Source organism: Eptatretus burgeri, chromosome 7 (assembly GCF_056783735.1).
Source record: "Eptatretus burgeri isolate ZD-2024b chromosome 7, Ebu_testis_v1, whole genome shotgun sequence".
NCBI lineage: Eukaryota > Metazoa > Chordata > Myxini > Myxiniformes > Myxinidae > Eptatretus > Eptatretus burgeri.
Genome location: NC_140967.1, coordinates 85,461,374 through 85,486,976, shown reverse-complemented (window position 1 = coordinate 85,486,976; position 25,603 = coordinate 85,461,374). Strand labels below are relative to the sequence as shown.

General features: G+C 50.6%; 1 protein-coding gene across 3 annotated transcripts in view; it reads left to right on the top strand.

Moving 5' to 3' along the window:
• Positions 1–25,603, top strand: part of KIF16B (kinesin family member 16B) — a 131,061-nt gene that overhangs the window by 71,816 nt on the left and 33,642 nt on the right. For all 3 annotated transcript variants that reach the window (XR_015060327.1, XM_085889351.1, XM_085889352.1), the window contains 3 exons: positions 4,784–4,910; positions 8,766–8,816; positions 8,958–9,080. Coding sequence is in view for 2 of the 3 variants with exons in the window: in XM_085889351.1 (XP_085745477.1) it covers positions 4,784–4,910; positions 8,766–8,816; positions 8,958–9,080 (301 nt within the window). In the remaining variant the exon portion in view is untranslated. Of the gene's footprint in view, positions 1–4,783; positions 4,911–8,765; positions 8,817–8,957; positions 9,081–25,603 lie in introns of those variants that run through there.

Below are 25,603 nucleotides of genomic sequence, written 5' to 3'. Positions count from 1 at the left end.
GTACTCCAGGGGCCTCCGTCTGGCCATCCCCAGGCAGATGCCAGGCCCATCCCCATCTCCTTGAGATGATGGTCAACCTGCTGCAACCACGAGGCACGTGGTCTGCACACTGGCCTCCTCCACTCATGAGACTCCCTCGCTGAGAGAATCTGGTGAGCAGGATCAGCATCAGGAAAACGAGCCACATGTCCATACAGCCACAACTGACGCTCACGGACTATGCAGGTAACAAATCTCATCCGAGTCTCTCTCAGCAACTGCTCGTTGGACACAAAATCCGACCAGCGATAGCCAAGGATTCTCTGAAGAGACCTGGTACCAAAGGAATTAAGTCTCCTTCTCAGATCCTTGGTCAGAGTCCAAGTCTCGCATCCATAGAGCAAGACTGGAAGTAGCAAGTACCTGAAGACTCGGACTTTCGTCCTCCCGCACAGGTACCGGCAGCGCCACACCCCATGATCCAGTGAATCCATGACTCCCCAGGCCTGACCCAGACGTCTATTGACCTCTGACTCGCAGCCAGCAGAGACATGAATATCACTGCCAAGGTAAGTGAATCTCTCCACGACCTCAACATCCTCACCACAAACAGACACAGACAGGACAGCAGCATCCAAGATGTCACCGAAAGCCTGGATCTTAGTTTTGACCCAAGAAACCCGTAATCCCAGCGGCTCCGACTCCTCATTCAGCACCTTGAGGGCCCCCAAAAGGATATCTAAAGTCTCCGCAAAGATGACTGCATCATCTGCAAAATCAAGGTCCGAGATCTTGACATTTTTTTTTTGACCGAGGTCCAAACGATGCACCGCAGCTTGATCTCTCCGACATCCTCCCTAAAATCCAGTCCATACAAGTGCTGAAAAGTGTGGGGGCCAGTACACACCCCTGACGAACTCCAGTAACAACTGGAAATAAGTCAGAGGTGGTACCACCACACTTCACAGCACTCTCAGTACCAGAGTAGAGTTCAGACATCAGATTGATCAGTTTTGGTGGCACCCCACGAAGACCAAGAATCCTCCAGAGGACATCCCGATTCACTGAATCGAACGCTTTACAGAGATCAACGTAGGCTGCAAGCAGCCCCTGCCGAAACTCTCGTCTGCATTCGGTGAGGACACGAAGAGCAAGGGATACGGTCAATCGTTGACCTCTTTGGTGTAAAGCCTGACTGCTCTGGACGCTGGTGCTCAAGCAGATGGTGGCGAACCCTTTCAAGAATTATCCGAGCAAAGACCTTGTCCGGCACTGAGAGCAGCATCACCCCTCGGTAGTTGTTGCAGTCTTGGCGATCACCTTTCCCTTTCCAGAGAGGAACAACAAGGCCTCTCTTCCAATCAGTTAGGATGATGCCTGTGTTCCAGGCAGAGCACAAAACTGCATGCACCGACACGAGTGCAGCATTTCCACCAGCCTTGAGAAGTTCAGCATGGATCCCACCGATTCGCTGGAGCTTTGCCCCGTTTCAACCGGTTCACCGCAGCCCGTGTTTCCACAAGCGAAGGTGGACCACAGTTGATTTGAGGGTCAGCAACAGCGATTGCAACACCCTTGACGTCCAACTCGACAGCTGGGGGATCAGCCTGGTACAACCGCTCAAAGTAACCGGCCCAGCGGGCCTTCACTTCAGACTCCTCTGTCAAGAGCCTCCCACTCTCTGCTCTAACTGTAGTGCTCCGAGGGATGGGCTTGGATGAACGTAATGCGCGAATTCCCCTGTAAGCATGACGAGAATCACCTGTCCACAGGTGATGCTCTACCCCCTCACAGATTCCTCGCACATCGGCCTCCTTGTCCACCCTCAGTGCACGTACAGTTTTACGCCTCAGCTCCCTGAACAGCTCAGCTCTGCCATTCAGCCTGGCCCTGCGACTCTGGTCAATGGAATCCAGTATCCCTTGAGAGACAAAATTCTTCTTTGCCCTGCGGTGAGTTCAAAGACATCCACCGGCAACATCAAGGACAGTGGTCTTGAAGGCACTCCACAACTCTTCAGGATCCCCCAAAGCACCCATACCCCCCAAGTGTCCACTCAGCCTGTTCGCAAACTCCTCAGCTACTCTCTCATCCCTGAGCTTGCCAACATCCAGCCTCGGCTGGGATGGTACCATTCTCCAGGATTTAAGGTGCAGCTTTAGAGTTGCTACAAGCCTGTGGTCAGTTTTGAGAAACTGAGCACTCCGGTAGACCCTGCAGTTCTGGATCATCCTCCAACGACCGTCAATGAGGACATGGTCAATCTCCTTTGCCACACCGCCAGCGTTGGAATACCAAGTCCAGCGATGAGCTTGTGGGCGCTGAAACCATGAAGCAGCCACCCTAACTCCATGACTTCTTGCAAAGTCAAGGAACTTAGTGCTATTCTGGTTCATAGTTCCTGACCCATGGGGACCAACACACACCTCATAACCATCCCTATCAGTTCCAGTCGATGCATTGAAATCCCCCAAGACTAGAAGTGTATCTCGTCTCGGGCACTGATCAACCACAGACTCGAGCGTGGCGTAGAATGCGTCCTTCACGGTGAGATCACTCGCCTCAGTCGGAGCATAAACAGAGACCAGGGAAATGACACCGAAGGAGTGACGAATCCTTAATCTCATAATACGCTCGTAGACTGGTGTTACCTCAATTATCATTGGGGTCAGCTTATTGGACACAGCTACAGCAACTCCTTGGGTATGGTAACCATCAGAGTGACCAGACCAATAGTAGGTGTAACCACCCACCATTATCTCGCCGCAATCCGGTCTCCGAACCTCAGAGAGAGCTGCAATCCCGATGTCCAAACACTTGAGCTCAGATGATAACAGAGACAGGTGATCATCCTCTCTTAGGGATAGGACATTCCAGGCACCCACCCGAAGGGACCGCCTCAGGTTAACCCAACGAGACCGCCGTCTGGTGGACGACACCTCAGCACCACTCCGACACACTGTACCGCAATCTGACCCAGGGATGTTACCCCGTGGTTTCCCTCCTATCATCAAAGATTGGGGGTCCCGAAGGCTTTGCCCCAATCCCGTCATCCTGTGAGCTGCCCTGCGAAGGGAAGCTGCCAGAAGGTACTCCCACGGAGTGGGTTTTCAGATTTTTTTTTGCGTTTTTGTGTTTTGCGGAATGAAGGGTTTTACGGTGGCCGGAGTGCAAATCCTGCCACCAACCTCCTAATAAAAAAGTAACCCAACTGCAGTGGGACGTCTGCAGACACAGTTGGGCACGAGATATGGATGGCCGTTGGCTCACAAGGAACTCCTCCGCCCTTTGACAGGTTTTATTTTGTTTTTAATCCTGCTGGGTGTCCATATCCAAACACCCTCCTTACCAGAAAACCTGGTGGGGGAGACTGTTTAGTCGCCGACAACCTGACCATGGAACAGGTTAGTACAGGTTTACATGGTACCTGTAGCAGGTCACAGATCTAACCTGACCTGACAATTCAGTGTGTCACATATTTTGTCTACATCTCCAAAAAGAGCAACAATCCACTCTACTTATTTTAACTTCAAAAACATTCAATGAACTGATCTGGCCCATGAGTCATGACCTCGTGTAGGCAAAGTACATTTAATAGGTGTGGACTGAGCATTCTCGTGGACACCATGTCAAATCCTTCACTGGTACTTCCCAGCTTATGAGCCTGCAAGACGTTTAAATGCATATTATTATGGATTATTGATCAATCTCAATTGTTGGTCATGAATCTCTGGATTGTGTGCAAATCAAAGCACTGAACATCATTGCCATCACCCATCTAGTGGCCAAAGCACATGCCGTACTACTTTCTCATGACAGACAGGAGGTGACCTCTTTCTTACGCTGGTTTACATCTGGTTTTGTATTTTGGCTTCCACACCTCCCAAGCCCGATCAGAATGCACTCGTTCATCATTCAACCCTCCAATACCCAGGCATTTTGCTTATCTCCACTCCTCTGTCACCCTTTTCTTCTCCATAATTGTCCTATGTATCAGTCCAATCACATTCTTTCCTCCAGTATGTCAACGAAGCAACTCGCTTCCATCACAACATGTGATTTTGTTTTTACCCATGCTCAGTCATCCCACTCATACCTGCATTTTTTTTATATTTTGTCATATCCTGTTTATTTGTGTCTTTTCTGTCCACTTATTCCCTCCCCATCACCTCACTCATTCCATGGCTCTCCATCCCTTTTTAGCCTTGCTTATCCATTGTGTCTCGTATAATTCTACAATTTCAAATTTTGCAAACTCATATTTATATACCTTCCATTCAGTATGTTAAGGAAATATTGTGCAAACTCAAAGATCTTTCATTGTCAGCAATGTCTTTAAGCTCTTACGGTATTTTCTACGGAGGCTTTTATTCTGTTGAAGCTGCCAGTTGTGTGTGAAAGTTTATGTTACAAAACCTGCTGGGATTAATCATTTTTCAGAAGCACTTAAGGACCAAAAGCACAAACGTTTGGTTTGTATTCTTGTGGGCCTGGTGGGCTTGTGAGGGCTGTTTCCTGTCGGCAGAAGAAATGCTGTAGGCCAAACCATTGTGCCAAAATATAAATGACTAAGCCGGTGCCTATGTTTCAATGATTCAGTTTTAACCTTTGACTTCCCATAGGTCCATCACAATTTATTTGACCACAGGTTTTATGTACTACAGTTTAAAATAAATATACTGCAACAATATATGGAAGGAGGAGGGAAAGATGTAATGATGAAACTGTTCTTGTGTTCATTGTCGAGATATCAGGAATTGTTTACCTTGGAGCGATGGTCATGGTGTCATGATATATCCTGCAGACTCGGAGCCATAATCGAAGATGAGGTGCAAAAGAGACTTTCAAGGGAGCAGCGTCGACACTCGAGCATGACGAGCGGAGAGTCCGAAGCGCGGACGCACAATTTCCATTTTCCCACTGGGCCGTGTGTAAGCTGCATCACCCAAAATTGATTTCTTTCAAATGTGGAAATCCTTTTAAACTTTGCAATCATTTTTAATGAGATGTCTCTAAAGGGAGCTCTTGAATGGATGTCTGTCTGTTTTTCTGCCATCTAACTTAAATGCTTAGTTGTCCAAAGTTGTAATTTTATACTTTATGTCCTTTGACAATGTGGTGTTGAATTTTTTTATATTTTTAGGTCATCTCTATCATCTCAGTCGAGATGACCTAATAACCCCAGTCTCGAAGTCCGTACGTCCGTCCGTCCTTATGTCCACAATCAAACCAAGTGGAGACAAATAACCAATAGTGGAATGGATAGAGGTCGATGAGACATGCACAAAGATATAACTTTCAAGGTCGTCCAAGGTCGAGGTCAACGTCACGAGGCTGTCAAAGTTGCGAAAATCGTCGATTTCAAATCGTATCTCCTCCCTCATTTATCAAGAGAGATCAAATGTTATTAGTGATTCAGATACTATGGACTATTATCTGGAACAACACGAGCCATTTTTTTTGAAATTTGCTCTCGTTCCGATTTTATAGCCCTTCAAACTTCGTTCTGATTCCCCGTATGGGCCGTTCATAAAGTACGTACATACAAAAAAAAAAAGCATTAAAAAAATGAAGAACCGGAACTCTCCGAGACAAATATTACATTTGAAGCTTTTGTCAGATTTAACTAAAACAATGGAACACAAGTTTATATGCACACTTACTTTCATTAATAACATTAGCATTGTCTTGAATGTCAATTTGTACTTTTATTTTCATAAATGACGTGCTGTGATATTAAAAGAAAAAGGTAAATTACACCGCTGGGGACTGCATCGTCATGATTTACAAACATCGGTTCATAAGGAACTGCTGGCTTTGCAAGTGATTAGCGATGTATGAGGGGGGTGGGTGGTCACTAGCCTGCATATACAGAGGGGGGTGGGTGGTTTTGAAACCCGGGAGTAGAGCGTATGTACTTTATGAACTGCCCCTATTCCAGTCTGGCACAGAGTTACTTTCGACCTCTGGCAGAGATGACCGGCACTCCCTCTTGGGGGTATTTTTTTTTTCTTTTTTGTACTTTACTGAATGTACATCCACATTTCTACATCAGATGGACTTGAAATTGGAATTTTGCACAGAATTTCATGCTGAAGAGTGAAAATTCAAAGCTAATGAAAGCTGAAATTTTGCCACAAAATGTCGCAAATTATTAGCTCACCTGGACTTTAGTCCCGTGAGCTTATGCGATCGAGCAGTGTCTGTGCGTGTGAGTGTCAGTCAGGCAGTCAGTCTGTAAACACTTCAGTTATTATCGCTTGACCCAAACACACAATTTTTATGAAAATTGGCCACGAGCTTCATATCTGATGCTTAACGAAGGTTCATTGACCACATCAAAATCTGCACTCATTCAGGGGATCTATGGGGGTTTTTTGACCCCCCCCCCCAAAAAAAATTGGTATTTGCTCTCTTCTCCGAAACTACACACACGGTTTCAAAGAAACGACCACAACCTTCATCATCCGTGATGTACCAAAGTTTGTTCATGGCATTAAAAAAATCAGGGGCTCAGCGGGACTGTGGGGGTTTGAGTGACTCTTATGCCTGATCCAAGTGAGCTTCAGGACGTGCGGTCCTATTTTTATCAGTGTTACAAATGAAGTCATCAATGAAATGATATCTTAAATTGCTGTATGTTTAACATCCCAGGAATGCTGTCATAAAAAGCTGAATCTTTGTACAAACTGGGTGGTGTAATGCTTAGAGCGTCCTTTCTGAATCTGGGCAGGTCAGTGCTTCAATCCCCGGCCGAGCCATACCAAAGACTTAAAAAATGGTGTGTGCTACTTCCTTGCTTGATGCTTGGCATTTAAAGGATAGAGCGTGGAAAAAAAACCCCATAGGTTTGCAACTGTGGAAAGGGCAAATCCCTCTTTGATCGCTTCATGGAGTGTGGAGACAAAAGTGATATAAAGGTGATGTCGCTGGGACCCACAGTGCTCCAGGAAGTGACGTCATTTCCCCCAATCTTAGCGGGTGTTTCTGTGAAAGTCAAGTCTGGTGTTGTCTCGTGTATCTGTCTGCATGTGTGCGATTTATGTCACAGCTCCTCCACGAGCTTTAGAATGTGTGGGAAAAAAAACTTTAATTTTATGACTCCTCAGCCAGAGGAGCCAGAAACATTGTTTTCAGCTTGTCTGTCTGTCTGTCTGCGTGTGTTGCAGATTTTCTTCACAATGATAACTTGTCAACCATTCCCATGATAACAGGGGTTTTGACCAAATTTGGCACAAGTATATAGTTTGATGCAAAGCTGAACTGATTCGATTTTGCAGTCAAAAAGCCAAAGGTCAATGGTCATGTGAACTTTAATTTAAAATCTTTATTACTGCTATAACTTGTGAATGACAAAAGGGATTTCAACCAAACTTGGCACAAGTATGGACTGTGATACAATGATGAACTGAGTCCATTTTAGGTTCAATGGGGCAAAGGTCATATGCCCTTTGAAAATCATTTTGTAGATCATAACTTGAGTTTGAAGCATCTGATTTTTCTCACTCTCACTCCCCTCCCCTATGTGACCTTTAATATTTAATTTGACCTTCAACTGAGATAAAACTTTACTTTGGGTTGACATGCCATCTTTGATTTTTTGTTGACTTTTTGATGCCATCAATCATGCGATTTGGCAGCCCAATTGATTTCTCTTTTTTTTCTTTTTTTCATCTTGGTATTTTTTATGACTCCATCTTCCAAAATCTTCTCTGAAATGACTGAACCGGTAATCACTGCCAACAGTTATAAAGCGGCAATTCTAATTATGTCTCTTCTTAATTACGTAACACACCAGTGCACAAACACCACACAAAACAAGTCCTGGCGAGAGTCTGCAATCTCTGCTCTTTTTCTTGTTGTATTTGACAATTCCATGCCAAATACACTATTACTGGAATTCTTTATTTTCGTCACACATCCATTCCCATAAAACTCCTCCAAGGGCTTTTATCTTGGAGCACTAACAATTATGTCTTTGAAATGGGCTGCTTTCAAGGAAGTGCAGTGTCAACTTTTGACCTTGAAATTCTCAAGGTTAAGGTCAAGGTCACACAAAATGTCAAAAACACATTTTGCGCCATATCTTCGCCCCACGGAAAGATACAGGTTAGCCGCTGACATTTTCTGATAGGTCATAACAGGGCCTACAAAAAAATCTTATTTGACCAAAGTTGTGTGACCTATGTCTTCTGAGATCGGGAGGGGTCAAAGTTCACGACCTTGGTCAAAAACACATTTTGCCCCATATCTTCGCTCCACGGAAAGATACAGGTGAGCCGCTGACATTTTCTGATAGGTCATAACAGGGCCTACAAAAAAATCTTATTTGACCAAAGTTGTGTGACCTATATCTTCTGAGATTGGTAGGGGTCAAAGTTCAACAAAAACACATTTTGCCCTATATCTTCGCTCCACGGAAAGATACAGGTGAGCCGCTGACATTTTCTGATAGGTCCCAACAGGAGCTAGAAAAATATCTTATTTGACTAAAGTTGTGTGACCTATGTCTTCTGAGATCGGGAGGGGTCAAAGTTCACGACCTTGGTCAAAAACACATTTTGCCCCATATCTTCGCCCCACGGAAAGATACAGGTTAGCCGCTGACATTTTCTGATAGGTCACAACAGGGCCTACAAAAAATCTTATTTTACCAAAGTTGTGTGACCTATATCTTCTGAGATCGGTCGGCGTCAAAGTTCATGACGTTGCCAAATACGTATTCGCTGCAAGCGAATGCAGCCCTCTAGTTATAATTATTTTCGTGTTTTTCTTTTCTTTCTCAGGGTGAAGAAAATGAGTCCACTGATGCTTCCTTGCAGAAGTTAAAATATGAGGTATGAGAGTAAATGTTGCAATTTGTGCTTTTCTTGTCAAAAGCCAGATTACTGTGAGGGTAAAATTGTACCCATTGTACTTCATTTTGTCTGCAAAGTTTGTCATGTACCTTCCATCCTTTCTGTACACTTTGCCCCCAGAGCTTGATACACAAACCTGTGGAAGTGGACATGTCCACTATGATAGACCCAATAAAGGTGTCAATTCCACGATACATGTTGCGGGGTCAAGGCAAGGATAAGCATTACGAGTTTGAAGTGAAGGTAAGATGGGATGTTTGAGATCTTGAGTGTTGGGTTTGCAGCCAAGCATTTATGCTGCTTCTTCATCTTTTGTGTCTCACCTGTTAGACTTTATGATAGTGCACATCTATCTACTACAAATGTGTGTGTGTGTGTGTGTGTGTGTGTGTGTGTGTGTGTGTGTGTGTGTGTGTGTGTGTGTGTGTGTGTGTGTGTGTGTGTGTGTGTGTGGGTGTGTGTGTGTGTGTGTGTGTGTGTGTGTGTGTGTGTGTGTGTGTGTGTGTGTCGAGTTCGACTGGAGCTTTCTGATGTGGAATGTGATGCACCAAAATGATTGTCATGATCTCCCTGAGTTGATTCAGCTAATTAACTACAAGTAATCTGGAAGAATTCCTATGTTTTAAATGCATGCCATGTTAAGGTGCATCGAGCAGCTTAATAGGTCCTTCCACGGCATGGCATTCTAATTACACAAATAAATTAAAACAATGATAACATGGTAACAAAGCATATATTAATAATATTAACAACAATAATAAGAGTAGTATGATTTGGCAATGGTGAAAGGTTTGGTGAAAGGCAAGCTAATGCTCCAACAGTACAGCAAGCGGGTATGCGACAAGGCTGTGAAGACCAATTAAAATTTGGTCCAATGGACGAATGGGCCCACTAGTATATTATATAAAAGGAGTTCTGTTCCTCCATCCAAAACGCTTTATTTTAAAGAATTTCTGCCGTCATGCAATAACACAAATGGTCCAGTTGGAAAGCTAATTATCCATTTACCGATTTTTGTTCCTTGATCTATTTCATGATTTACGAAGTCTATTTACTGAATAATCAATGTGGCTGATTCTACTGGCCAAGCACCAACCTGTTTTTATTACAGACTAGCAATAGTACCCATTCCCAATGACGGAAAAAGTAAGCAAAGTATCCGTCCCCAGTGATGGGAAATGTTTAAGTTAATCTTTCAATTCAAACTATTTCATGGACTTTAAAAAGCTTTATTGTGTTGCACTCTTGGTTTCACTCAGAGCCAAAGCTCTGAGATACTTGTACGCCCACCGTGAAGTGGTGGTGCAACATCGAGTGGCAGAGGTTGAATTTGTCTAAAAAGAGGGCAAAATATCACTTGCGAAATAAAATTTGGCATCAGAATTATTCATGCCTGTTCTCCCGTCATTTCCAAAATGAATGTTGAGCTTTTGAAATGCAGCACGGGAAGCAGCTGCCGTAAACAGGAGACGGACAAACGCGTGGACAGACACCGCAGTTCATAATGATATGTATATGTATATTGTTGCGAATTCGCGCCCGCCGGCATGCGATCGACTGCGTGTAGCCAAAAGCGGCCGCCTCACCCACCGGAACGGACAATTCAGTCGTGACCCTCCGGGAACTACCGCCCGGAGCCAGTTACGGGTGGGGGTTTAACCTCACTACAACTCAGTCTGCATTCTACCCGCGCGAAATAGGGTCCGATTGCCGAATGGTCAATTAACCTAAGTACTCGCGCGAGTAGCGTACCGAGGAGTTGTACCACGCCACAGGCCGACTCCGGACACGAACCGCTTAAGCGGTTCGTTTCGTATTACAGGGAGAACCGAGCGGAGTTATCGTCGGCCTTGACGGTTCCGATTAATTACCGGGATGTTGAAACCCTCTATGAATCCCTTACGTGATGCAAGATGGAGATTCAATAAAAGGAAGGAGACGAAGTAAAGCGGGAAACAGTTCAACAAGCAATGCACATTTATTACGGAAACACGGAAGGCACGTATATTAGTCAAGACAAGATGCAACAAAAGCAAATGCAATTCGACCGAATAAAAGGGCAATTATTTACAACACTTATACAGTTATACTTTTCGGGACTCGGCGCCACATCACTCGTTCAAAAAGCAAAGGAAAGCAAGCCACCCTCACAGGCAAGGAGGCAGACAGGTCCGTGGACCAAATGTGCGTGGATCCTGGAGGAGCGGCCAGGTCCACAAGACCGAGAAGGTCTTACCCGCGTCCTCGTGACGCGATGACGGGCAAGCCGCAATGTTCGCGCAGCTGCGCCCCGACTCCGTGCCCCTGGCGTGGTCGGCGAGCCCTCTCCGGCATGCTCCGCGCAAGCAGTTTTGTTGGCACCACGTTTAGGGGAGGGGAGGAACGGGGCCCCCCAGCACTATCTCAGCGCGGATGGGGGGGGGGAATTGCTGATGCTCAGGGAGAGGGGAATGGCTGGCTGGCTTGGACCCCGCGACGAAACGAGCGACCCCCACACCGCAACCTCGTTTCCGACTGCCGTCTTCACTTGACTCGAACTTGAACTCTTCACTTGCCCCGACCAGCCGCCTGCAACTCAACCGCGCGAACTCCGCGAGTCGCCTGATGCTCGCATCTTTATAGGCCGCAGGAGGAGCCTATATGGAAATTTCAGGATCAAAATGCGATTGGAGGCAGGGCCATGCCACCCTCTGTTCAGCCATTAGTGCGGCAAAAAGGGGGCGTGAATCTCTTTTGATCCGAATTCCTCTCGTAAAGAATCCACGTTCATCGCGTTCGGAGGCGGGGCCATACCGCCCGACGCTCGCCCATTCGACGGAGAAAAAGGGGGCGTGAAGCCTTCCTGATCCGAATTTCTCCCTCGGAAAGGCTGCCATTCGCGCTCGCGGCTCGATGCGTTTGGCACCAATTGCCGAACGGGCCCTGGACAGCACGACGTTTGGTGTTGACTGGTGGTGTGGTCGATGGTGGGAGGAGATAGGCGAAGGTGGTGGGGGGGGGGTTTCTGTGGTGATTTGGTGGTTGGCGGGCGTCGTTTGGGAATGGTATTGAAGCGATGTTTGCGGGATGGAGTTGTGAAGGTAAAGGTAGTGTCTGTTTGCGTTGTTGGTGGCTGAATGGTCAAAAATAACAATAGAGAAAGAAAAATGGCTAACTCAAAGCGTCGCAGCCCAGATGAATCACACATATTCCCTCTATACAACGGGTTTGGGCTAACTACACATGAACTTACCGATATATCTCACCTGAGGACTCTTAATGGTGTAATGCGAATTTCCACAACTGTAACAGTATGTATGTATGTATGTATGTATGTATGTTTATGTATTGTTACGGATCTGGAAACCATTTGCATTCAACATACAGATATCCCAAATGTCAGTTATGTCGTTAAGTATGTGTGTAGTCAGATCCCCTTCATTTTGTCTCATGGGAGAATCAAAGGCGTGAATTGTGATTTCTTTTAGTTAGGTTATTACATCTAATAAACTATCCCATCTGCATGACCCCTTCGGCCCATCACGCTCCATCACCACACGCTGGCTGCTCGTACCTTGACTTGCCCAGAGGGGGTTTCTCGGTTCCAGTTCTCGGCTCCCACGAACGTTGTAACTCTTGTACAATGACCTTCGCGGCGCTGACACAGTTACTCGTCGAGAGCGAAGCCATGTGGAGGAGTAACTGGGGTCTCCTGGCAGGGGCTGAGGCCCCGCCCCGAAAAGGTGGGCCGGAGGACCCTGTCCAATCAGAGGCGGACAGCAAGGTGCGTTTTTGCCAAGGGCCCCTCGCTGTGGAGAGAGGCCAATAATAAATCTCCGAGACTCTCTGTAAAAAGGGGTCCGGTCGAATTTGCTTTCACGGTGGCTGAAACGGGTTGAGTTTGCTTTCACGGTGGCTGTAAGCAGTCAGTTTTGTTTCACGGTGGCTGTACGGGGTTCTGGAGTTTCACGGTGGCTGCTCCGAGGAGTTTTAAGAAAGGACAGAGCGACTCTGACCTCCCTCCTTGGACCCCAATTGTTCACCACAAGAGCTCCGCCACAAACCACGAGTCCCTACGTGCGACTGGGGAACAGACCAACGACCTTTGTCAGGTGCCGCATCGCGAAGAATGCCCTTTCTCCGACGGTCAGGTACACCACCGAACTCTGACCCCCAGCTTGTCTTTCTCCATGGCTGCGAGTGTCCAATAAAGACTCTGGGTTTCTTTTCATTTTTTGTGTGTGTCTGTGTGTGGGCCCGTCTTGTAAGTAGATCTGAATAAGTGTTTTTGCTCATTGTAAATATTCCTTCTTGCATATTCGCGTTCAGTCATGCCTTTGTCTTTTTCTTGGAAACCCGGTGAATGCACCCGGCGCTGCCCGGGTTCTTTTTGAATGAATTTGATCTTCTATACATATGTCTGACGCGAGCACAGTATCAGTTACCTATTGGGCCATGCCAGTCATAGGCGAAGGGGGTTGGTGAGGGGGAAACACACCCCTCCCCCCCCCCCCGGCTGAGGGGCCTTGCCACATAGCCTATAACCTTCCCGGGGCCCATCCCGACATTTTTTGTTTCAGTGGTGAGCTCCTATCTTTCAGCTTTCAGGAGATTAGCGCGTGCAGACAAACAAACAAAGACAATCAAAAACTTAAAATCATATGTTCGATATATTGTATATGGCGTTGGCCCCATGTCAATCAGCTGAACTTGAAAAATTAACGTTATGAAATCAGGTGATGACGTCATAATTCGGAAGTTGGAAGTACTATTCTTTTACATCGGGACACTCCCGGGTACATGTTCTGTCAGCCTATGAAGTTTGGTGAGGATCAGTCCAGTACTTTTCACGTGCATAGGTCACAGACAAACACACTTTCAACTTTATATATATATAGATAAAAATTTGTAGAAATATTCCCAGTCCATTTCTGTCCCTTCTTGCATTGGTTCAGCATCGTTCGGATATGAGTTTTGTGGGGTTTTATCCACGATAATCCGTTAAGTCCAGCCGGCATGGCTTTGGCAGTTTCCACTCGGCTGCGCCCGAACCGGAGTTGGTAGTTGGTAGTTGGTAGTTGGATCTCTACCGCAGTCCGTAGAGTGACCCGGTTCGAGCAAGAAGTGTCGAGGGGGTGGTTTCCCCAGTAGTCGAAATCGCGTAGTTAATGAGGTAAATTGGTTATAGACAAATAGACCCTACGCTACGCGGTTGAGATATTGGCGAGCACGATCGGTTAACGACCCACCGGCTCGCGGAGTTATCCGAGTGACGGCCTTCAATTCTGGGGAGTTTGGTTGGAGACGACGCAAGCTTCCCCCCCCCCCCCCAAGTGGTCGTTCTCGCCATCGACCCCCGGCCCACAACAATATGTATGTATGTATTTATATATGTATGTATATATATATATATATATATATATATATATATATATATATATATATATATATATATATATATATATATATATATATATATATATATATATATATATACATATTGTTGCGGTATTCGCGCCCGCCGGCGTGCTGACGGCCACGTAACTCGAATCGCGGCACGTCGCCCACCGGACGGACAATCCAGTCGTGACCCTCTCGGACTAACGCCGGGAACCAGTCACGGGTGGACCTTTCGGTCTCACCGCGATCAAGCCAATCAGCCCCCGCGTGGGATAGGGTTGCTCGCCAAATTCGACCTACCTAAGTACCCACGCGGAGGGTAGACCGAGCGATCGCACCTCGCCGCAGGTCGACTTCGGACACGGGCCACTTAAGCGACCCGTTCCGTACTATCAGAATAACCGAGCGGTGTTATCGTCGACCTCGACGGTTCGATTAATTATCGGGCGAATTCAGCCCACTACCAACCCTTTACGTGAAGCAAGATGGGGATTCAATTGAGGAAAAGACGAAGCGAAGCGGGAAACAGTTCAACACAAAGCACATTTATTCGCGGCACACGGGAGCACACATATACAATTCCACCAAATGCACACAGAAAAGACACAATGTAATTTACACAAAAAGCAAATGTAAAAGCGAAGACACAATGCAGAGCTAATACCGACTACCGAGCACACGGCAACACTTATACAATTCTACTTCACAGACGGCGCCGACAACACATACCCAAAACCAAGGAAAAGAATACCCTCAAGGATGAGGCGGGCCTGAGGCCGAGACCGGGTCGCGCCTACCCGTCTGGTGATGAGACGCGGAGCGGCGATGGCGCCTCAACTCCGCGGGCCTCGCGGACAGTGTCTGGTAGGGGGTGGGAAAGGGGCCCCCTTGGTCGCACTATCTCAGCGCGGGGGGAAACAGGAGGGGGTTGCTGATGCTCGGGGTATAGAGGATTTTTATTGCCCCGCAACGAGCGTCTCCACCTCGGCCAGGTCGCGCTGTCGGCCTCCCTGGGGTGCAGCTCCCTGCACGACGCGAGCACCCCCTCGTCTGCCCTCGCCGCCTCTCCACAGCTCCGTCCCCTCCGTTCCGACTCCAACGCACACGACGACCAGCTCCTTCTTGCCAACTCCACCGCCCGCGAAGTCTTGACTCTCTGTTCCCTCTCGACTCTCCTACTCTCTGGATTGACGAACACGGTCACCTTTTATCAGCCCCGTGGCTTCGCCCTCTCATCTTTGACCCCCTCCCTTCGACCTTTCACCTCGCTCCCCATTGGCCCGAGAAAAAGTGGGCGTGAATGCTTTTTGATCCATAAATTTGCATATATCGATCGCCCTCCAACGCCCTGGGGGCGGGGCCAATTCGCCCCTCGCTCACCGATTGGACGGCAAAAAGTGGGCGTGTGTCGTTTTTGATCCGTTTTTGAAGCACAAAATCCGTGATTTTGTACACGCTGTTCGGCGCGCGCCCTGCACGAGTCCAACACCGGTACCCACAGGCGGCGCAAGAACGGTGGCGATGCGACGGTTGCGAGGTGTGACATGAAGGTCGTGGCGGTTGTGGTGAAGCGGTGGTTGGTGGTGGTAACAATGGCGGTTGGTCCAAATTAAAGATAGTAAAAGAAAAACGGCTATCCTGAAGAGTCGCAGCACGCATAAATGACATGTATTCCCACTAGACAACGGGTTTGGGCCTAACTACACATGTACTTACCGAGATACCTCACCTAAGGGACCTGAATGGTGGTTTGCGAATTTGGTAACCACAACACTACCCCTCCCCTTTTTACAGACTCGTCCCGAGTCGTCAAATTTTCGTGTGCCATCATGTGTAGTTTTCCCCTAGTACATTTTACCTACGGATCCCTGAGTGCGACATTCATGGTATTCGTGTCCCCAAAATAAATAACCTGAGGGCTGCGTAACTATCTAAACAAACTCACTCACACGGACGACTTAAATAAAATTGCCGGCGCTAAGACATACATGCCGGGGGCGCACTCATATTTACAGTACATCTTAACCTTAACTTACAAATTTTACACTAAACCATGGCCCAGGATCATTGAACTCTGCAAAAAGAAAGCAGTTAGCAGGGAGCCAGGCTGCCCGCATGCAGTCTCTGGCTCAAACAATGCAGGTGACAGGGAACGTGGCTGGCTGCTCACACGCAGTCCAAGGCCTTCCCTTTTGAACTGAACGCAGTGAACCACAACGGTGCATGGGCTGCACAAACGCAGTCTCCGTGCCAGCTCAAGTGGCACACGCAATGAGCACAACGAATGGATGCATGAACACAAACACGGTGCACGGGCCGCCACTGCAGGCCCGTGTTGTAGCTGCCAACAGGGCAGTTCTTGCAGCTTGCAAACTGTTGCCTTGCGGATCCTGGCGCACATGGAAATGAACAGGGGGGGGGGCAAAGCAAAATTGAACGGGGGCTGGTGAACGTGGGCAGTGGGCATGGCATGGCAAAGGCAGCAGGCAAACACAGCCCGCAGAAGAAGGCCGCTGCAGGCAAACACAGCCCGCAGAAGAACTGGCCGGCACAGGCCTTGAAGTACCACAGCTGCAGATGATCCGGCCGGCGCAGGCCTTGCAGCACACAGCCAGCAGATGAAGCTGGCCAGCTTTTGCTGTCAGTGGAAGTTGGTGGAGGGAGTGCGGTGGTGCTGGCCACTTGGAAGGCGGGCTCGGACCTACCTACCTGTCTCCCTCCCACCTATCGCCTTTGCCTGTCACTGTACATACCCACTCCCTTAATTTGTCAAACCCCAATTTAGCCCAACTTATTTTTTTGTTTTTATTTTTACTCCCCCACTATAAATCGTCCCCTAACCCCCTTTATCGTCCTTGTTTGGCTAACCTATCCTGTCACCGAGCCTACTCCCAACCCCTACGTTCCCTTCCCGGAGGGGAATAAGGGAGAGCTAACGTCCTGTGTCGAGGCCCAACGAAGCCTCAGAATGGCCTCCCCAGAGTTCGGCGATCTATAACCAAAGTGGGTCCAGCGGCCCACAACGAGAGCGAGGGGATGGATGGTGCGGAGGGGTACATCTCCTAATCTACCCTATCCATTTAACAGTTAAACTACCCTGGGGCTTTCAACAAGCGCCTCTTGCTTAAACTATTGGTTCTATAAACCCAGATTCCCGTCGCCTGTGTTGGTGTCCTCACAATTTCGGGCCTCGCCCCCCCAATTTTCGCTCCGTGCCCTCACACGGTCTCATGGCTGGGACACGTGGCTCCCTTTGGCAGGCACGACCCTCTGCCGAATCTCCCGCTATGGCACCCCCGGGCACTACACTGCCTCCGAGCCTACCAGCTCCCTAACACCGGGGAGTGCCCCCCATGGCACCTCCCCTGAAACGCACACGTGGCAGGCCGGCCTCCCGGGCCCCTTTCCGAGGGTCACCCGTGCCCACAACACTGCCCACGCGGCTAATGGCGCCCCGGGCCCCCGCACCAAGCAGGCGCACCCGTGCCCACTACTCTATCCCGGCCCCCCATGGGCCCATGGCCTACCGCGGCCGACTAGCCTGGTGCCCGGGGTACCCTCTCAGCGATACTCACCTTTCGCAGCCACGCTCCCAAGCCCGTCAACAGGGCTCCTGCACCCCTCCAAATGGGTTCCGAGCCTACACTCCCACCAACAACAAAACGACCTCCATTTTTCAATTTGACTAACCCAGCTAACTCACTTTACTCTGACCCCGGGGTCCCTTGGGCGGGAGTCACTCCTCCCCCCAATCACTCATCGCACCATGCATTCCCCATTCGCTCCATTCACACAGACCTGCTGGCCTCACTCACTCATCATGTACTCGCCTCACAACTCTTCAATACACACACCGCTGAACTCTGCCATCCTTCTAACTGCACCCCCTAACTAACTCGTGCTCCCACGTCGTCCCTTAAACTACAGCACGTTCCATTTAACACTACGTAGCTAAACTACGTCCCCTCTACACACTCACTGTCAGTCACTGTCTCCAAATAATCCCATTAATCAATTTCCCAGGGGGGGAATTTCCTCCCTTCCTACTGAGCTCGTGAACTCGTTGCAAGACTCTGAGAGCCCTGCGCCTCTGCGGGAGCGGCTGTTCCAGCACCGACTCCTCCGGCAAGACATATCCATGAGGGCGTAAGGTCGCCCTTGTAAGGCCTCAGGCGGTCCGCGTGGACGATCCGAGGGAGGGCTCGTGGTCCCATTTTAATTTTTAGGACCACGTCACTGACTTGCGCCAGGACAACCCCCGGGCCCTGCCAAGGTGAGGTGAGCTTCGGGCATCTGCCCTTCCTTCGCCGGGGGTTAAAGAACCAAATCTTTGCCCCCGGTGGGTATTTGCTCACCTGGCTCCGGTGGTCGTACCTGCGCTTCATTTTTATGCCCGCCTGTTGGAGCTGGTGTCGTGCGAAGGCGTGGACCTTCTCCAAGCCCTCCTCCAACCGACGGGCATAGCCCTCCCCCGCGGGCCTATCAAGCCGCTCAGGCGTCGGACCGCACAATAAATCGACGGGGCTTCTCAGCTCCCGTCCATACATCAACAGCGCCGGACTACATGCGGTAGACCCGTGCTGGGACGCGCGATAGGCCATCAGGAGGTACGGAAGGTGTTCGTCCCAGTCCTCCTGGTTAGTGGCGGTGAAGAGGGCCAACTGTTGGACCAGGGTCCTGTTGAACCTCTCCACCATGCCATCAGACTGTGGTCTCAGGGGCGTTGTCCGTGTTTTTCGAATTTCCAGGAGCCTGCACACCTCTTTTAGTAATTCACTCTCAAAATTTCGTCCCTGGTCCGTGTGCAGCTCCTGCGGAATCCCATACCGGCATGTAAATCCTTCTACGAAGGCCTTGGCCACAACCCCTGCTTCCTGGCTGGGAAGGGCAAAGGCTTCTGGCCATTTGGTGAAATAGTCCATAATTACGAGGACGTACTTATTACCCTGGCGAGTGGGGGGCAGTGGTCCCAAAATGTCCATGGCCACTCGCTCCAGGGGAGCCCCAACCTGATGTAGTTGGAGTGGGGCCCTCATCCTCTGTGGCGGTCCCTTTTTTGCAGTACAGGCGTCGCATGCTCGACACCAGTCCTGTACATCGCGCCCCATGTTAACCCAATAGAACCGCCGGCGGGCCCGAGATTTTGTTTTGGTCCTGCCCAAATGGCCGCCGGCGCGGGTACCGTGCACCTGTTTCAAAATTTGGGTCTTAAACCCATCAGGGACTATCACCAGCCAAGAAGTTTGTTCAGAAGGAATCTCCACCCACTTGCGATACAAGATGTTGTCCCTCATTTCTAGGGTCCTCCACTGAGCCCAGTATGCCTTTGTTCGCGCCCCGAATGGGGCGATTTCCTCCCCACTGGGCCTCCTGTTTTCCTGGACCCATTTGTACACTGGCCCTAGCACCGGGTCTTCCCGCTGGGCCGTGCTCCATGCCAATCCACCAAATTCCTCTCCCGCGGTTAGTGGCAAAGTTGGGCCTACCACCCGGGCCGCACGGACTGGGAGTTTCGGGAGGCGTCTGCCAATTGGTCCCTCTCCTCATGTCTCGTACAATATTTGCAGTTTTCCCTCAGACAGGGGCGTCGAGAGAGCGCATCGGCATTCCCATGAGCCTTACCGGCTCTATGGACCACACTGAAATCGTACTGCTGCAATTTTTCCAACCACCTTGCAATTTGGCCTTCCGGTTCCTTGAACCGTAAGAGCCATTGCAAGGAGGAATGGTCAGTTCGAACCAAAAATTTCCTCCCGTACAAGTACGGGTGGAAATAGCCCACGGCAGACAGCATAGCCAATAGTTCCTTGCGAGTTACGCAATAATTTCGTTCGGGCCTACTCATGGCCCGACTGTAATACGCGATCACTCTTTCCACGCCCCCCTGTGTCTGGGACAAGACTGCTCCCAATCCTTCCTGGCTTGCATCCGTGTCCAGGGTATACATCCCGTCATTGGTGGGGTACGCTAAAACAGGTGCGGATGTCAAACACCCCTTTAATTTGAGGAAGGCCTCCTGGCACTCCTCCGTCCAATTAAATCTCAACCCCTTCTCCGTCAACCGGTGAAGGGGCCTGGCTATCTCCGCAAAGTTTGCCACGAAACGCCGGTAGTAGGAGCAAAGTCCCAAAAAGCCCCGCACCTGTTTGACAGTTGTAGGTACGGGCCACTCCTCTACCGCTGTAATTTTTCCGGGGTCGGTCTTCACCCCCTCGCGGCCTATCACGTGTCCGAGATAGGCCACCTCTGTCGCGAACAAAGTGCATTTCTCTGGGCTCAATTTCAGCCCTGCCTGCCTGAGGTGCCCAAACACCTGGTCCAAATTGGCTATCTCCTGGGTGAATGTTTTAGCGTGTACCAGGACGTCATCCAGATACACCAGGCATGACTGCCACGGCATGCCGCCGAGTACACGCTCCATCAGTCTCTCAAAGGTGGCGGGGGCGTTACACAAGCCGAACAGCATCACAGTGAACTGATACAGTCCCTTCCCTGTGGAAAATGCCGTTTTCTCCTTCCCCGTCTTATCCATCTCCACCTGCCAATACCCACTCTTGAGGTCCAGAGTTGAGAACCATTTAGAGCCTGCAACGGCGTCGAGGGTATCGTCAATTCTCGGCAGGGGATAGGAGTCTTTGAGTGTCACGTTGTTCAGCTGGCGATAGTCCACACAGAAACGCGTGGTCCCATCCTTCTTTTTAACCAGCACAACTGGTGACATCCAAGGACTTCCCGAGGGCTCGATGACACCTGCATTGAGCATCTTCTCAACCTGTTCATCAGCCTCCTCTCTTTTGCTCCATGGGAGCCTTCGAGCAGGCTGACGGACAGGCCGGGCCCCATTGGTGTGGATCTGATGTTGCACCAGGCCCGTACGTCCAATATCCTCGGGTGACAAGGAGAAGATCCCGATGTGTCGGTCGACCAGCTTGTATAAGGCCTCCCGCTGGGCCTCCTCCAAATCTACACTACTCCGATTTACCATCTCACGAATGGGACCGGGCCAATTCCTAATCGAGTCTGGAGACTCCTTCTGGGGCTGGTCCGGCTCGACGTTATCGTCCCTCAGCTCTGCGACCTCTTTTACTGGGATGCAATCTGCCACCTTCGTGCCCTTCCTGATAGTGCGTGGTTCCGTGCTAACATTTATCACCCGTACGGGCACTACTGGCCCGTCGGTACTTACCAGGGTGCGGCCCACGACTAAGCCCGGGGTTGACGGCCCTGCCGGTAGTTCCGCTAGGCCGCAGGGGCCCTGCCACGTTGGGGGTGCTCGCCACCGGGCCGGGACCACCGCCTCGGCACCCGGGGAATGACCACGGAGTCAGGAGCCTCCAGCTCCACCCTCTCATCCGTGCTCACGCCTCCTAACGGCAACTCTTCACCACCCAACTGCATGACCCCCCGGCCCAAGTCGATCTTACAACCACCGGCCGTCAGCACATCCAACCCTATTAGACATGGGTCGTACACCTCTGCCACCCAAACCTCTATCTTGGTTTTCACAGTGCCCAATTTAAACGACACAAAACCACGTCCTATGATAGGGGCCGTTGCCCCGGTAGCTAGCTGCAAACTATGGTTTTGCAGACGGTGGATCTCATCCCAACCGTCTACACTCGAATCAAGGACCACAGGGCTGATGATCGTGGCGCTTGCTCCTGTGTCCACCACGGCGTCTACCCCTACGCCGGCAATCTTGCACCGAATTGTTAAGCAACCTTTGCCAATTTGGCCACAACTGATGACCTGTCGCAGTTCTGAGGGCTCTTCTCCGTCTGAGTCTGCCGAACACGGCCCTACATGTTCGGCACTTCTTAGTTTCCCGGAGACTGGTGGGGGGGTGATGGTTGGGCCTGGCTATCCCTATTGACCCGGGGCTGAGTTGGTGGTCTCGGGGGCCGTGGCTCTTCTCTTCGCGGGGGCCTTTCCCTGCGCGGGGCGTTGCACCTCCGCTGCAGGTGGTCCCCTGCGCCACAATTATAACACCTCTTCTGGTAAGGTGTTTGCCTCCAGTACGCCGAATTATACCCCCCTCCATTCCGAATTGGGGTACCCCCCGATGGCCCATCTCCCGCCCTTCCCGGGCCCGACCGCCTCTCCACAGGTCTCCCGAACCGGCGGTCGAACATGCCCTGCACCATCCTTTCCATTCGCGCTTGGTCGCCCAGGGTTGCCCCGGCTCCCAGCGCACTGTCGTGCACGGGGTCCACCTGTCGGACTGCCACCGCGTGGCGCCCAGCCCCTCCCAATGGCGTTCTGGCTGCCTCCCAGCAGGCAGCAGTATCAGCCGCCTTCTGGAGGTTGTCCGGGCGCCATACGGTGAGCAATGCTCCGACATCGGTGCCCCCTATTGCTCGAAGGAAATGGTCCAGGGCAATCTCCTCCCGGTACTCCGGCGGCATGTTGGTGTGCGCGATCCCCACCAAGCGGCGAATGTCATGTGCCAATTCTCCCAGCGATTCCTGGGGACGTCGTTTGCGCCCGTTGAGCTGAGCTTTAACAAGCTCGCTCTGCTGGTCCATGCCAAATCGGTTTTTTAGGGCCGAATGGAGATCCTCCAGGGTCGCCCCCTCACTGGGTACCGTGGTCAGGACTTCCAAAGCCACGCCACGCAGGGCCGCTGTGAGTTGTGCCACACCCTGCACCTCATTCCAGCCATTGCCTCTGGCAACACACTGGAACTGGGCCATATATGCCCTCAAGTCCGTCTTGCCATCGTACGGGGGTAGCGGCACCCTCGGTTCTTTCGAGGTCTCCTCCCTTCCCTAGGGACTCCGGGAGGAGTGTACCTCCCCAGTCCCAATGGTGCCTCACTCCCGCAGGGTCCGAGCCATTTGCCCGGGGGCTCCACCACCCTTGTCTGCGTCTGTCCGTGCCCCGCGTCGTCCCGCTTACTCTCCCAAGCCATTGGACTCACACTCCGCACACCCCCTGGAACAGTCATTCTGGGTACCCCCATTAGGCCAAAAGACCCCGCGGTCTCTACCCTCCCCAAGCTTGGCATGCTCACCCCCGCATCGGGCAAGCCTCCTGCTCCGCCTTGTGACACCGGCCCCACCTGGGCACGATCCGCCTCGAGGGAGTATATCCTCTCCCCCTGTTCCCGAAGGAGGCCACCCTGCTTCTCACACCGGGCCTCCACCCTATCCGCCAGTCTCTTCTCCATTTCCTCCATTTTTCCTTTTATTACCCCATTTATTTCCTCCCCTATCGTTCCTAACGACAGTTCCCCGACTTTTTCTCTTATTTGCTCCACCTCCCCTTGTACCTGTGTCACCATCTTATTTGTCTTGGATATTTCCTCCCTCGTTGTCCTAAACTGCTCTTCTGTCTCGCCCCGGTTTTTTCCTATCTGTTCCCCCAGTTCCTCTGTCTTTTCTCCGGCTTTCCGCTCCATTTCATTAATTACCTCCTCATGTCTCTTTCTACATTCCTCCGTCACCTTTTTTTAATCCTTTCTGTGTCTCCGCTTTTACCTCCTTTCGCAGGTTTTCAACTTTGTCTGTCATTTCCCGATGTCTTTTCTCACAGTCCTCCTTCACGGCTCCCAATCCCTCCTTTATTTTCCCTTGTTCTCTTTTTAATTCCTCTATCGCCGTCGTGTTCCTCCCTATTTCCTCCTTTATTTGGTCTTGTCCCTGTTTTACTTCTCCCAATCCTTTTCCTACTTTGTCTATTTTTCCCACCACCGTCTTTATTTCGTTTACCCTCTCTTGTTTACTTTCTTCCATTGCGACTCCCACTCCTTTTACTTTCTCTTTTAACCCGGTCACCTCCGCTCGTATCGTGTCGACTTCCTTTTTCATTTCGTTTTTTAGTTCTTCCAAGCTTCCTTTTAGGCTCATTCCCATGTTCTGCGTCTCACCCCGCAGCTCTTTCATCTCTTCCCTCATTTGCTGTGTATTCGCATCCATCGTCGTTTTCACTTCATTTGTATTTGTATCCATTTTTTCGATCATTTTCGCATTCATCTTTTCGTTCATTGCCGCCAGCATGGCGCATAGCTGGGCCATGTCGAATGCACTCAGCTGAGCCGTTTCGGCAAGGTTTGGGGAAGGGTTTTGGTGGAGAGGAGGGGGGGGAGGTGTCATACACCGCGGCCGCTGCCGCACCCATTTCGGGCTCTGGGTTCAGTTGGGCGAGTCCGTGTTCCTGCACAATCAACATTTCCTGCTCGGGGATTCCATCCTGGACCATGGATTCTACACATTCTACATCCATTTCTAATACCCCCGGCTCCCGCTCGCCTTGAGACGCCATCTTGCTTCTCTTAAAGGGTTAATTTGAATCGCTCGTAATTTGGAGGGAATCGGGGGTCGCTTCTCTCACCCCTGGACCGATTCCCGTGAATTTAGCTGGAGACAGGAGAGCCCGTTTTCCTGTTCTCAGATACCAGTGCCGCGAGGAGGGCGATGAATTTGTATCGCACGACCTGACACCAGTGTTGCGGTATTCGCGCCCGCCGGCGTGCTGACGGCCACGTAACTCGAATCGCGGCACGTCGCCCACCGGACGGACAATCCAGTCGTGACCCTCTCGGACTAACGCCGGGAACCAGTCACGGGTGGACCTTTCGGTCTCACCGCGATCGAGCCAATCAGCCCCCGCGTGGTATAGGGTTGCTCGCCAAATTCGACCTACCTAAGTACCCACGCGGAGGGTAGACTGGGCGATCGCACCTCGCCGCAGGTCGACTTCGGACACGGGCCACTTAAGCGACCCGTTCCGTACTATCAGAATAACCGAGCGGTGTTATCGTCGACCTCGACGGTTCGATTAATTATCGTGCGTATTCAGCCCACTACCAACCCTTTACGTGAAGCAAGATGGGGATTCAATAGAGGAAAAGACGAAGCGAAGCGGGAAACAGTTCAACACAAAGCACATTTATTCGCGGCACACGGGAGCACACATATACAATTCCACCAAATGCACACAGAAAAGACACAATGTAATTTACACAAAAAGCAAATGTAAAAGCGAAGACACAATGCAGAGCTAATACCGACTACCGAGCACACGGCAACACTTATACAATTCTACTTCACAGACGGCGCCGACAACACATACCCAAAACCAAGGAAAAGAATACCCTCAAGGATGAGGCGGGCCTGAGGCCGAGACCGGGTCGCGCCTACCCATCTGGTGATGAGACGCGGAGCGGCGATGGCGCCTCAACTCCGCGGGCCTCGCGGACAGTGTCTGGTAGGGGGTGGGAAAGGGGCCCCCTTGGTCGCACTATCTCAGCGCGGGGGGAAACAGGAGGGGGTTGCTGATGCTCGGGGTAGAGAGGATTTTTATTATCCCGCGACGAGCGTCTCCACCTCGGCCAGGTCGCGCTGTCGGCCTCCCTGGGGTGCAGCTCCCGACGCGAGCACCCCCTC